General features: G+C 34.9%; 1 protein-coding gene across 3 annotated transcripts in view; it reads left to right on the forward strand.

Annotated features, from left to right (window-relative positions):
• Window positions 1-14,752, forward strand: part of SPATA6 (spermatogenesis associated 6) — a 145,285-nt gene that overhangs the window by 92,098 nt on the left and 38,435 nt on the right. For 2 of the 3 annotated variants that reach the window (XM_047727507.1, XM_047727505.1), the window contains 2 exons: window positions 2,714-2,898; window positions 7,708-7,807. In XM_047727507.1, the coding sequence (XP_047583463.1) occupies window positions 2,714-2,898; window positions 7,708-7,807 (285 nt within the window). The remainder of the gene's footprint in view (window positions 1-2,713; window positions 2,899-7,707; window positions 7,808-14,752) is intronic. The other variant, XM_047727506.1, reaches the window with a different exon arrangement.

Genomic DNA, 14,752 nt, shown 5'->3' on the forward strand with positions numbered 1-14,752 from the left:
TATATAAGTAAAATCTTTTAAAAAAAGAAATTAACAAAGAGAACACAATCTCTCTAGCATAAGCCAAGGAGCTCGTATTTGGATATAACTCTAGAAACAGCATTACAGCACTTTTTCTTTCTTTCCTGTCTCTCTTATATATACTCTTAACATTTGTTGACCATTGGGGCGCCTGGGTGGCTCAGTGGGTTAAGCCGCTGCCTTCGGCTCAGGTCATGATCTCAGGGTCCTGGGATCGAGTCCTGCATCGGGCTCTCTGCTCAGCAGGGAGCCTGCTTCTCTCTCTCTCTCTCTCTCTCTCTCTCTCTCTCTGCCTGCCTCTCCATCTGCTTGTGATCTCTCTCTGTCAAATAAATAAATAAAATCTTAAAAAAAAAAAAAAAATTTGTTGACCATGGATCTCTTTGATCTTTTTTTTTTTTTTTGACATTCACTGTGCTTTTACTTTATCTCTGTGAACAGCTAACAGTGGAACAATTTTCTATTTTTTATTCAGTCTATATCATATATTTCTTGATCAGTTATTTGGGACTGTAACTGAGCCATTTGAATTACATGCTATTTTGTTCTAGGATGAAAGCTTGATTCAGCTCACTGCTGACTCATCATATGTTGCTATAATTCTGGAAAGCAGTGAAAATTGTGGTAGTGTTGAAGCAAAAGTTGTATCGGACTGGTAGTTCAATAATAAAGGACTTATATTTATTGTATAACTAATTCATATACCTAGGCATTCTATAAAATACTTTAAATTGTAGATGATCTATAAGATAGCTATTATTAACCCTATTTTACATATGAGGGAAATGAGTCTGTGAAAGATTAGTTGGCTTTTCTAAAGATCAAATTGACCTCCTTTAAGGTCAGATATTTACAAAATAATACTTCTAGAACATTGACTCATAAAGGCAGGGACTTTGTTGTGTTCAATGCCATTATCCCGATACTTAAAATAGTGGCTGGAGGCTGATGTTTATTAAATGAATGCAGTTCCCCTCTCTCATTCTCTCTTGAACTCAACTCCAGATTATCGCTCCCATCACTCCATCAGTGCTACTCTTGCTGATGTTACTGATGACCTTCCAATTGCTAAAATACAGAGGTCTATTTGCAGTCTTTTCTAATTTGATTTATCAGAGGTATTTAACTCAGTTACTCCCCTTACTTGAAACGCTTTCTCTCAACTGACAACACATTCTCCTGTTTCTTCCCCTTCTTCCCTGGTCACTCCTTAGTCTCATGTTTCCTTCTTACCTTCTCAGCCTCTGAGTATTCCTAGGACTCTGTCTTCAGATGTTTTCTTCTTTCTATTTATGCTCTCTTCCTTGGTGATACCATGCAGTTCCCTGTCTTTAAATATGATTTGTATTTTTATCCTGGACTCTTCTCCTGAATTCTACTCTACTGTGTTGTGTGATTAATAAATTAATATGTGAAGCTCAACATGTCCAAAAGACAGACTCCTAACATCCTTCCATCCTTCCAGTTGGAAGGGTATAACTAAATCATACAAACTCAACTCTTCAGGTTGATTAGGCTGAAAGACTGGTGTTATCTTTGACATCCAGTCCATCAGCAAATCCTGTTGGCTCTCTCTTTCAAATGCCTTTTGAGTCTGATTACATTTCACCTCCGTTATCACTCTGACCCAGTCCAACATCCTTTTCCATATTTTATTATAATCATTTCCAAGCTGATTTCCCTGCCTCTGCCCTTGGCCCCTCTATAGACAGTTCTTAACACAGTAGCCAGGGAGATCTCATTAAAAAAACAAAAAAAAAAAAAAAAAAAAAAAAACAGTCACAGCATAGAAGCCTAAATCCTTTAAATCTACCTTTTTAACTTTACTGCCTACTATTTAGTTCAGTCTTGTTGGTTTCTTTGCTATTTCTAATATACCAGGCCATGCTCTCCACCCCATCTCACAGGGTCTTTACATTTTTTTTTTTTTTCTCTTTCGGAATGATCTTCCTATAGATGTCCCCATGACTTAGGTCTTGTGTTCTTTACTAAGGTCTTCAGGCCTTTACTCCTTAGATCTTTACTAAAACATTCTCTTTCTCTGTGAGGTCCCCATTGATTATCCTATTTAAAATTGCAACTCCTTCCTTCTATACCCCTCCCACACCACCCTTCAGCCCTTCTTATCCCCTTCCCTGCTTTATATTCTTCTCATGCTACTTACCATCCTTAGGCATACTATATATGTTACTTATTTATCTTGGTATGTGTGTGTTTTTAAAACTACATTCTTAGTAGAAAGTAAATTTTACTAGAATCGAAGTTCCACATAGTAAGGGTAGGAATTAATTTTTCTGTCCTGATTTATTCATTTGTCCCCAGAACAAATGAATCAATGTATGAGTATTAGGGTGGAATTCTGTTCTGATTGACCTCATAGCTAAACTGGGCTATAATTAGTTTCTGTGTATTGTCCTTGTTTTATACGTACACCCCTACCTTTGCCCCACTACTACTCAAAGGCCCTTGGAATTGATAAGGTTTTATAAATTTTAGACATGTAGAATGAACAATCCAGATATATTCAGTATTTAATCTTACAATGATAATGATGACTGCTACATTCTGAAATTTACCTTCAAGTACAGCTATGGCATTATACTTTTTTTTTAACTCTTAAAAATGTTCTCAGGTTGTGTGTATGTATAATATTACCACATTTATTGTGTGTATACAAATATTTTTTAAACAGGTTATCAGGACACCCCATGGGAGAGACTTTGATGAGTCTTTGGAAAGGTGTGATGAGTACTTAAGCTCACGGTCATGTAGCAAGCCCCAGCATTCAGCAAGGACCTTACTTGTCCATTCAGCACCCTCAACGATGCCAAAGCATTCTCCAAGCCCTGTGTTAAATCGAGCTTCTCTCAGGGAAAGGTAATGCTTAATCTCTCTTCCTGTACTAATTTTTTTGAATAATCATCATTAGAAAAGACAAGGCAACAATTATGTATGTGAAATGATTATTCATACAAGTATAAATTGATCTTTTATTAAAGGGTTTAATTTTTGTTTAGAACATGACATAATACATATTATATGGCACTAGATACTCCTCCCCAACCCAGTCCTCTTGAAGTAAGTTTATTAATAATAATAATTATATTATTGGTGAGTTTATTAATTAGAGTCACTTAAACCCTAATTAAATACTAATTCAGGGGCACTTGGGTGGCTCAGTTGGTTAAGCAACTGCCTTTGGCTCAGGTCATGATCTTGGAGTCCCAGGATCGAGTATCACATCGGGCTCCCTGCTTGGCAGGGAGTCTGCTTTTCCCTCTGACCTCTCCCCTCTCATGCTGTCTCTTTCCCTCTCTCTGTCTCTCAAATAAATAAATAAAATCTTTAAATACTGTAATTCATGAAAGTGAAAAATAGCACACGTTGGTTTATTTTCAAGAGATTCGTAGGGATTTAACATATGAATATGGCTAATGCATAAAAATAGCATAGGTTATACTTTCCTTTTAGTGGTAATGATGATGCCATATATCGTTGGTATATGGTACCTGATTTCCTCAAATAACCCCTCCCCAACTCCTCAGGAAATCTTAACCATGTAAAGATTCCAGCTGTCCCTCTAATAAACCTTGGGCAACCAAAGTTAGACACTTGTTACAATTGAATATGAAAGAAATAATTCCTCTTTATCGGTTTTTGTCATTGTTAAATTCAAGTTGGAAATTCCTTGCCTCACTCACTAATAGTAACATAGAAAACAGAGTCGTCATAAATTTAAAAAAAACAAAACCCTAGATAGTTAAAAAATTTTATAGAAATTTGAACACCTAAGAGAAATGCTATCAACAAATGGAAATAAAATCTATCTTTACAGATGGTGTAAAAAAGCTAATGTAACACACTAAATTTGTACGGCTTATTACAACTGTCTGACATAATTGACAAAATTCAAACTAAATGTATAGTCTGTCAGAAAGTTCATCTCAAAACTGATGATCTGAGCAAGAGTGTATCAGTTTGGAAGCTGTATTAAAGCATCTCTCTTCTGAAGAGATAGATTTGTCTGTTTTCCTCATTTGCCCTGTAAGCATTCAGATGGATGTTTGGAGGTCTGCTGGAGACACTAACCCTGAAATGGGGAATTTTGATTAATGTTGCTTCTAGGCCAATAGAATCCTGCCTGAGGTATGATGGAGTTCATAGATAGGACAGATAGATTAAAAGATGCATCTCTGTATTTACAGAGAGAGATACGTATTTAAATTTCTATAGGCTTTAAAGTTCAAGAGAGACTTTTGAAGAGAGATTTTCCTGCTGAAGTCTGGTAACTTGTGTCTCAGTTGTCAGGGGACTTTCTTTAATTTCCGTGTCTGTTCAGATGTGCGGTCAGTGCTACTCTCTTTTTCTGTACTTTTAGAATTAAGCACTTGTGATTTTATTCATTAGGTTCTTTGCCATCTCTGTAGATTTTCAAGAAATTTTTACTCATATCTCCTTGGATATGTTTTTATAAACATTGTTTTATTTTTCTATTTTGCACAGTTCTCCAGTTGTCTAACACTGTAGTACAATATGAATTTTAGTCCCATGTTATTTTATTCTTACCTGTAATTTTGTCCCAGCTTTTGAAGCCTGTCTTCCCAATTTGATAAATTCTTCATTGAGGCTATACTCAAAAAGTCTTCACTGAGGTGAGCTAAAGTCAACTGTCCCTTTTTCATATTCCAGTGGAGGTGATGGCTTCTAGTAATGAGTTGCATTTGTACATTTATCATGATGGTTGGTAATAGATATAGTTCTTTTCTAGAAGGAAATGAATAGCTCTAATCTTAAACATGACCATTTCAATGTGGTTTTAACTTTAAAACCACATTGAGATATCACCTTACACCAGTTAGAATGGCCAAAATTAGCAAGACAGGAAACAACATGTGTTGGAGGGGATATGGAGAAAGGGGAACCCTCTTACACTGTTGGTGGGAATGCAAGTTGGTGCAGCCTCTTTGGAGAACAGTGTGGAGAGTCCTCAAGAATTAAAAATAGAACTTCCCTATGACCCTGCTATTGCACTACTGGGTATTTATCCCAAAGATACAGATGTAGTGAAAAGAAGGGCCATCTGTACCCCAATGTTTATAGCAGCAATGGCCACGGTCGCCAAACTGTGGAAAGAACCAAGATGCCCTTCAACGGGCGAATGGATAAGGAAGATGTGGTCCATATACACTATGGAGTATTATGCCTCCATCAGAAAGGATGAATACCCAACTTTTGTAGCAACATGGACAGGACTGGAAGAGATTATGCTGAGTGAAATAAGTCAAGCAGAGAGAGCCAATTATCATATGGTTTCACTTATTTGTGGAGCATAACAAATAGCATGGAGGACATGGGGAGTTAGGAGAAGGCAGTTGGGGGAAATTGGAAGGGGAGGTGAACCATGAGAGACTATGAACTCTGAAAAACAATCTGAAGGGTTTGAAGAGGTGGGGGGGTGGGAGGTTGGGGGAACCAGGTGGTGGGTATTAGAGAGGGCACGGACTGCACGGAACACTGGGTGTGGTACAAAAACAATGAATACTGTTATGCTGAAAATAAATTTAAAAAAATGATTTAAATAAATAAATAAATAAATAAATAAAACATGACCATTTCACCTATCACTTGCGGAAGGTTGAGGTGCGTCTAAAATAAAAGAATATAATGACATTTTAGTTTTAAATTCATCTAAATAAGTTAATAAATTTATATTGGGATATGCCTTAGGATGGATAAACTTTTCTACTTGTACTAAAGTAAAACACCTCTACTTTGAGAGTATGTTCCCAAAAAGATTCAGATTTACTCATCAAAGAAATTAAAATGTCTATAGGACATATTAGTAGGAAGAAAAACATGTGATCCTTTTTAGCACACACAGTACCACACCTTTAAATATAAGACGTTCTTGATATGGCTTTTTAGGTCACTGAGCAGTATACTTACAGGGTGTTTATAAAATCCAGTGGAATCAGTACACAATTTTAAGTAGATTGTACATCCCCAGCAAAATTAGGAGTGTGACAGAATATATAGCTATAGGAGATCATCTTGGTAATTATTCATTAAGATGAAATAAGTTTTCCTCTAAGATTACTGTAAAATGTTGACTCCTTAATCATGTATGTGAATAAACAGATTTTCAAAAACTCTATTAGTGACTATAAGTAAATGAATTTCTTTATTTATAGTGAAGGTGCTTTTTGCTTTAAGCCCATTTAAAAAAATATCTCCAATAGAGTTAACACACATAAAATGGTTGCAATTTTTATTATAAGTGTTACATTTCAGAAACAGTGTTCTCCTCCAAGTATAAATATTAATATTATGGTTTATCATTTGTATTAGGCTGTAGAGTTATTACTAAAATCAGACTTAGAAATACTAGCAAATCTAATTAAAAAGAAGCTGATAATCCTTTTAATCATGCTTATGGTTTTGAATTTTGTAAATGAAGTTAAATATAGTTAGGTAGTCATTTCTTATACCACAGCACAGACTAGTGGATCCTCGAATAGTATACTGAAGGAATCCTCTTGGAACTGCATATTTGGATCTCAGATTTTCAAAATGGGTTACATATGTAGCAAATAACAAAGTCAGACAATATATTTGTGTAGATGCAGTAACACTTCCTTTTACAAATGTAGGATATTAAAATTTAGATATAGTTGATCATCCATTATTGATAGCATTCTTTGAAACAGATTATATAAATCATTTTTCCTGCTTAATAGTTTATACTTTGTATAAACATATAAATTTATAACTTTGCAAGAACAAGCTGGGAGAAAAAAAGGCAAAGATGTAAGCACTTAGCATTTTAGTACCCATTCCTTTATGAAGGAATTATCAATAACATTTGATATAGATGAATTATAATCAGGTGGACCTGGAGATATACATATTCATTATTCCTTTTATAAGGTAAATATAAACTAGCTTAGTTAAACAAATGCCAGTTTTGAGTTTGGGAAGGATATTAGAAAGAACAATGGTTACTTTATTTCTTCCGTAATTCCAAAACTCAGATTTTAATAAAAGCCACATTTTCCTTTCCTGTTTTTCAGTATTCACTTTAAACAAACACACACACAGAAGAGACTAGGGGAGTGATATCTGTGCTGAGAGGGGATTATTCAATTTTTATGTTCCTCTGTATTATGAGAGAGTAAGAACATGTTTGGATTCTAAATATTTTCATCTATTTAAACATTTTGCTTCATTTCATAAAACTAGTTTTGTTTTTCTGTATACAGAAAGGAATTTTTCCCACATAATTTAAGAGAATGGGATTATAAATAAATAAGAACTAATTTTAAAGGCACTATACATGGAATTATTGTTCTAATCTGAACATCTGTATCTTTATTTATTGATAAATTCTGAAGACTTATGTAAGGAAATCATTAAAATGATCAGATATTAGGGATGCTCTCCCTGATTCACACCAAACTTTATTAAGACTATTACACGTATTATGAAGATTCAATACTACTGCAGAGAACCGGTGCCTGATTTTACATCTGCCTCTCATCCTTGGTCAATGAAGAAAATATGCCATTTTAATCTTTCCGTGTTATCACACAAGGATAAGGGGAAAATGACTTTCTGTGTCTGGCATTTGAAAAGATTTATTTTTCTCTCCCTCTGGCTACAAGTCACCTTTGTTTTTTATGCCCACAGATTCCATTCTGATTGGTGTTCACCTTCAAACTGCGATGAGATCCATGACCGGGTAAAAAATGTCTTGAAATCACATCAGGCTCATCAAAGACATTTATATGTTAGTTTCTAAAATTTTCTCTTGAAGGCCTTTTCTAATTGGGCAAGAAAACCAGTGAAGATGCTTAAAGCTTGTAATAGTTAATCACTGGAAAGAGAAGAAAAAAAGATACAACCTCCATTTGACAGAAGTCAGGGGTTTTGCTAAAGGCAAAATCTCTAGCTTCCTGCTTGACCTGAGTCATTATGCGAAATGTTTGACATCATCTGAACTCTAAACAATGTTACTAATAATTATCTCATAGTCAGTAAGTAGTGACTTTATGATAATTATTTCATAGCCTTCAAACAGACTTGTTTTGTGGCCTAGTAAAAATTCCAGTTCCCACAAATAGTTTTTATTCTAAATGGTAGAACAAGGGGACATGGGGTGAGATATAATTATTTTGAAGCAGTTTCTGAACTGATTTTTGTGTTAATTAAAAATTTAAAAGAGGAAAAGAGCAGGTCAGGTTTACTGGGTTTAATACTAGAGAACATCAATATGAGAATATTTTCTGAGGTAAGGCAAATAAGCATTTATGAAAGACAGCTGGGGAATAATTACAGTATATTCTTTTTGTGTTTGATTTTTTTGTTTGTTTCATTCAATAGTTTAAGAAACAATCATTTATCATGAGTGTCATGTTGGGTACTAGGCTTGGTCCTGATGATGTGACTGGATTATGTGACATTCCATCAGTTTGTACAGTTTTAAGTTTCTATATGCATACTGTTTTTAAATTAAGCTTGTTTTCAAAGTACAGTATACATATGGAAAAGATACAAATCATAAGTAACAACTTTATGAATTGCAATAAAATCAGCACACTCCTGTGTAAACCATCTACCAAGTCAAGAAAAAAAAAATCAGCTCTGCAGAAACTTCTCTTGTCTCTCAGCTACTTTCACTCCAAGGATAAACATTCTCCTAACTTTTAATAGCAAGATTAGTGTTGTGTGTTTTAATCTTTATATAAATGAAATCCTACAGTATCTACTTTTTTCTCTGACTTGTTTCACTTTGACTTCACAATTCAGACTTTTTGTACTACAGACATTAGCAATAGTTCTTCACTTTTGCTGCTATATTGTATTTTATTATGAAAATACTACTGCTAACTTATTTATTCCTCTATTGATGGACATTTGGGTTGTTTCTGGTTTGGGCTATTATAGACCTGCTATAAGCATTTTATGCATAATTTGGGTATCATTGTATTCTTCTTATTGAGGTATATATGTATTGTTATTTGGGTGTGTATGTATTCTTCCCATTTGCAATTGCCCAGTCATAGGGTATGTGTACATGCAGCTTTAGAAGGTGCTGTCAAAGAATTTTTCAAGTGATTTTAACAACCTGGTTGTGAGAGTTATACTTGCTCCACATCCTTACCGTTACTTGATTGGGGTGTGTGTGTGTGTGTGTGTGTGTGTGTGTGCATGTGTGCATGTGCCTGTGTGTGTTTTCATTTTGGCCTTTTGGTAAGAAGTAGTTTGTCATATGATGGTTCCAGTTTGCTATTTCCTGATGACTAATGGGTATACTTATTGGCCTTTTGCTATTCTCTTTTGTGAGTACTTGTTCAAGTCATTTGCCAATTTTTGTACTGAATTGTCTCCTCTTGGTTTTTTTTTTTTTTTTTTGAGTTCCATATAGATCCTTGACATGAATTTTTAATTGTATGTTTTTTAATTGTCTTTTCTCACTCTGTGCCTTGCCTTTTTATTCTCTTAATGACGTCTTTGATGTAAAATTCTATATCCTAATGAATTCAATTCATTATGGTTTTTTGTTAACATTTTTAGAAATTTTGTGTACTTTAAGACTTTCTCCTATGTTTTCCTCTAAAGGCTTTCTTTCCCATTTAAATATATGATCTGATGAAAATTATTTTTTCTGTATCATGATAGATAGGTATCAAGTCCCAACGAAGATTTCTTTCTAGGGGCGCCTGGGTGGCTCAGTGGGTTAAGCCTCTGCCTTCGGCTCAGGTCATGATCCCAGGGTCCTGGGATCAAGCCCCACATTGGGCTCTCTGCTCAGCAGGGAGCCAGCTTCCTCCTCTCTCTCTGCCTGCTTCTTGCCTACTTGTGATCTCTGTCTGTCAAATAAATAAATAAGATCTTTAAAAAAAAAAAAAAAAGATTTTTTAGATTTTTAGACTCGTATGTATCTTGTGCTTTTTTTAGATATTTTTAATTCTTTTTTTTCCTCTCTAATTTGGATACTTTCATTAGAAATGTCCTCTAATCTGCTAATCCTGTCTTGTGTTTATATTGATGTTAAAACTATTTGAAATTTTATGAAAGACATAACTTTCAAGAATTTTTTGAAAGACATAAAGTACCAAAACTAACTCAAGAAGAAATTGATAATCGCAACAGTTGCATATCTATTAAAGAAATTGAATTTGAAGTTAAGAATCTTACATAAAAGAAAACACCAGACCCGGATGGTTTCTCTGGTGAATTCTACCAAATCTTTAAGATTTCTGTCTTACCAGACAGAAAGTAAAAGGAAAACCTTTTAATGAGATCAGTATTTTCCCTAATATCAGTCAGACAATGACATTAAAAGAAAAGAAAAATACAGACCAGAATCCCTCATGAGCATATATGCAGAAATCCTCAACAACACACTAGCAAATCAAATCCATCCATTTATAAAAGTGAAAGTATATCATAATCAAGTGGTCTCCTTCTAGAAATGTAATATAAGTTCATCTTACTGATGGGTTAAATAAGAAAAAGCATATTTCTTCTGTATGTCATTTCAATAAGCACAGAACAAGTATCTAACAAAATCAAACTCTATTCTTGATAAACATTCTTAGTAAAATTGAGGTAGAAGGGAACTTTATCAATCTAATGAAGGGCATCTTTGAAAACCTACAGCTAACACTTTATACTTAATGGTGAAAGACTGAATATTTTCCCCTAAATTCAGAAACAAGGTTGCCCTCTCTTAACATTCCTTTAACATCATACTGGGAGTTTTAGACAATGCCGGAAGATAAGAAAAAGAAATAAAAGGGATACAGATTGGAAAATAAGGAAAAAATACCTTATATTTGCAGAGGATATGATTTTGCAGAAAATTCCACAGGGTCTCCAGAAAGGCTCCCAGAACTAATAAATGAGGTTAGCAAGGTCACAAAATATGAAGAAAGTCCATTTTTTTCCTATATAACTGAAATGAATAGTTGGAATTTTAGATTAGGAAATCCACACCATTTACAGTAACACCTGAAATTGAAGTCCTTAGGTATAATCCTAACAAAATATTGCAGCATTTGCATTCTGAAAACTACAAAATGCTGTTGGAAACAATCAAAGAAGATAGAACTAAATGAAGAGCTACACCATGTTCACAGATTGGAGGACTCCATATGAAGATGTCAGTTTTCCCCAATCTGATCTCTAGATTCAGTGCAATCATAATTAAAACCCTGTCAAACTTTTTAATAGAAATTGCCAAGCTGATTCTAAAATATATATGGAAGGAACAAAGGAAATTGAAAAAAACAAAAACAATTCTGAAAATGAACAAAGTTGAAGGACCCTCTGCCTAATTTAAAGACTTACTATAAAGCACAAGAATGAAGACATTGTGTTGTTGACTAAACAGTAGACACATATGCCAAAGGAATAGAATAGATACCCCAGAGATAGACCCACGTCAAAACTGTCTACTGAGTTTTGACAAAAGTACAAAATCAACTAAAGACTTTGCATTTGTTGTCTTTTCAATGCATGGTTCTCGATTTTTAAAAATGCACATTTAAAAATAGATCATAGACCTAAAACATAGTAGAAAAATCTATTTAATTTATATTTGTAAATTACTTTTAAGATATGACAGCAAACCCATGATCCATTAAAAAATTGATAAAGTGAACTTGATTAAAAATAAAAATTTTTGATCTATGAAAGACAATGTTAATAGAATGACAAGTCATAGTCTGGATGAAAATATTTGCAAATCACAAATATAATTAAGGATTTTTATCCAGAATTTTTTAAAAATCCTCTTCAAATTCGATTGCAAGAAAATAAAGAACCCAAATAAAAATGGGCAATGTATCTGAACAGACATTTCACCACATAAACATGAAAAGATGCTCAATAATCATTATAGAAATGCAAATTAAAATGGCAATGAGATATCACTGCTACCTATTAGAATTGTTAAACAGAAACAAAAACCCCAAAAAAAACTTATGTTAGTAAATGCTGTGAAGGATATGGAGCAATAGGAATTCTCATTCAGTGCTGGTGGGAAATCCCAATGGTTATAGCCACAAGACAGCTTGGCCGTTTTGTATAAGGTTAAATACACTTATCATACAACCCAGCAATCCTACTCTTAAGTATTTACCCAAATGAACTGAAAACTTATTATCACAGAAAAAACCTGTACATGAATGTTTATAGTAAGTATATTTGTAATTGCCCAAAATTAGATGCAACCAATATACTCTTCAAAGACAAATGAAGGTCAAATAATGGTATAGCCATTCAGTAGACTATAACTCAGCAATGAAAAAGAGTGAGCTATAGGGGTACCGGGTGGCTGTCAGTTAAGTGTCCAACTCTTGATGTTGGTTCAGGTCATGATCCTCAGGGTCATGGGATCAAACCCTGCATCAGGCTCCGTGCTCAGTGAGGAATCTTTTTGATATTGTCTCTCTCCCTTTCTGCTTGTCCCTCCCCCCTCTCTAAAATAATACATCATTTTGTTTTTAAATGTGAGCTATAAATTCATACAACGACATGGTTAGTCTTAAATTCAGTTTGCTAAATGAAAGAAGTTAGAACTCCAAAGCTACATATTGTATGATTTTATTTATATGACATTGCTGAAATAGCAAAGTATAGGGGAGGCATGAGAGGTTGACTACAAAGAAACCAGGCTCACAGAGAGATTTTTAGGGTGTTGGAGCTGATAGGTACTGAAGTTGTTGACATGTGACTTTATGCATTTGTCAAAACTACCGGAAATGTACATCGGAGAGAGAGAAAAAAATAAAAGAAAAAACATCAAGTGTGATGTTTGGGCTTCTGCGGATTTAATGCAGATTATACCAAATGAATCTAAAAGTACTAAAAATACAAGATATAGCTATAAATTAGCTTACCTAAATAACTTTGGAGTATAGGGTTTTGGTTGGATACTGTGAGGATAAAGACAAAAAGAACTATTTAATCACTATATTATTTTGCAGGGATTTGCAAACATTTTCTGCAACGAGCCAGAGAGTAAATTTTTTTTAAGGTTTTATTTATTTATTTGACAGAGAGAGAGGGAACACAAGCAGGGGGGGAGTGGGGGAGAGAGAAGCAGGCTTCCTGCTGAGTGGGGAGCCCAATGTGGGGCTCAATCCCAGGACCTCGGGACTCTGGGACCCCGGGATCATGACCTGAGCTGAAGGCAGATGCTTAACAACTGAGCCACCCAGGTGCCCCAAGAGTAAATATTTATTGTGCCATAGGGTCCTTGTCATACTACTCAGCTCTGCTATTATAGCACTAAAGCAGACATATACAATAGGTAAACAGATTAGTATGTCTGTATTCCAAGTAAACTTTATCCATATGCACTAAAATGTGAATTTCATGTTATTTTCATGAAACCTTTTCCCCCATCTTTTAAATGTAAAGATAAAAATTACTTTTACATATCAGGCCTTACCAAAGGGCCAGAATTACCATGGGAGTTGGTTTGCCAACCCCTGCTCTAATAGCTAAGTGTGTTTCATACAGGGGTATGGATTAGCAATTCTAAGAATACTTTACATTTATATGAGAGTTGAACAAATAAGTAAAGAAGTCATAGATAAATACAACCAGGTTTTTCACTGTCAGAAAAGACATTTAACAAACAAGGTGAACCCTATGATGTTAGAATAGTGTCTAAAGTAACAGTTTAATTCATGTTTATTTTAATATGCATGCAGATAGATTGACTCAAATATAGATATGAGTGTATTTGGGTTAGTACACATCCGTATTTCCTACTGTTGTCCTCCAGAAGGGCCTAAAAGGAATGACAATCCAGTAGCAATGAGCACACCCAGCTCCCAGATCTTGGTTTCTAAATACCTGTATTCAGGAAAAGTTGCCAGGACTCTTGGAGCAGTAGCTGATTCTGGGGCTGGGGCAGATAAAACATAGATTAGGACAGAAGAACATCTTGTAGTATGGAAAGTGAAGAATCACTGAAAAAAAAAAAAAAAAGGAGGGGCGCCTGGGTGGCTCAGTGGGTTAAGCCGCTGCCTTCGGCTCAGGTCATGATCTCGGAGTCCTGGGATCGAGCCCTGCATCGGGCTCTCTGCTCTCTTGGGGAGCCTGCTTCCTCCTCTCTCTCTGCCTGCCTCTCTGCCTGCTTGTGATCTCTCTGTCAAATAAAAAAAAAAAGGAAAGGGGAGTGAGGAGGACAGGGGTATATCAAAAGAACACAGGAGCCAATCTGAAGTCCCAATAGCCATTGCTGGAATAATTTGAGCAACAAAATAAATAGCAATATTTGGATTATAACCCAAAGGATAAAATAAAGTCCATGAGTACATATTGATATAAGTGAAACAATGAATGACTAAGGAGGAGAATGGACACATCTTCCCTATAGGAGAATTGTAAATAATAATTGTGGATATGGCCCCTTCCATGAGGTAGAGCTTAATTCTTCCTCCCTCCAGTGTGGGCTAGACTTAGTGATTTGTTTGTTGAATAGAGCATGGAAAGGAGAAATTGTAACTTTGAGAAATCTGGCAGACACCACCTTTACAAAGTGGTCAACGTTAGCATTACTAATGATAACTCATGCTGACATCCTGTGTTCCTTGATATCAGGCGATATGAAGGGCACTGCTCTGTGACATTGTTTCCCAAAGCCCATAACTCTAATCAAACATGAAAAAATATCAGACAAAATCAAATAAAGAAACTTTATACATAATACCTG

This window comes from Lutra lutra, chromosome 4 (assembly GCF_902655055.1).
Source record: "Lutra lutra chromosome 4, mLutLut1.2, whole genome shotgun sequence".
NCBI lineage: Eukaryota > Metazoa > Chordata > Mammalia > Carnivora > Mustelidae > Lutra > Lutra lutra.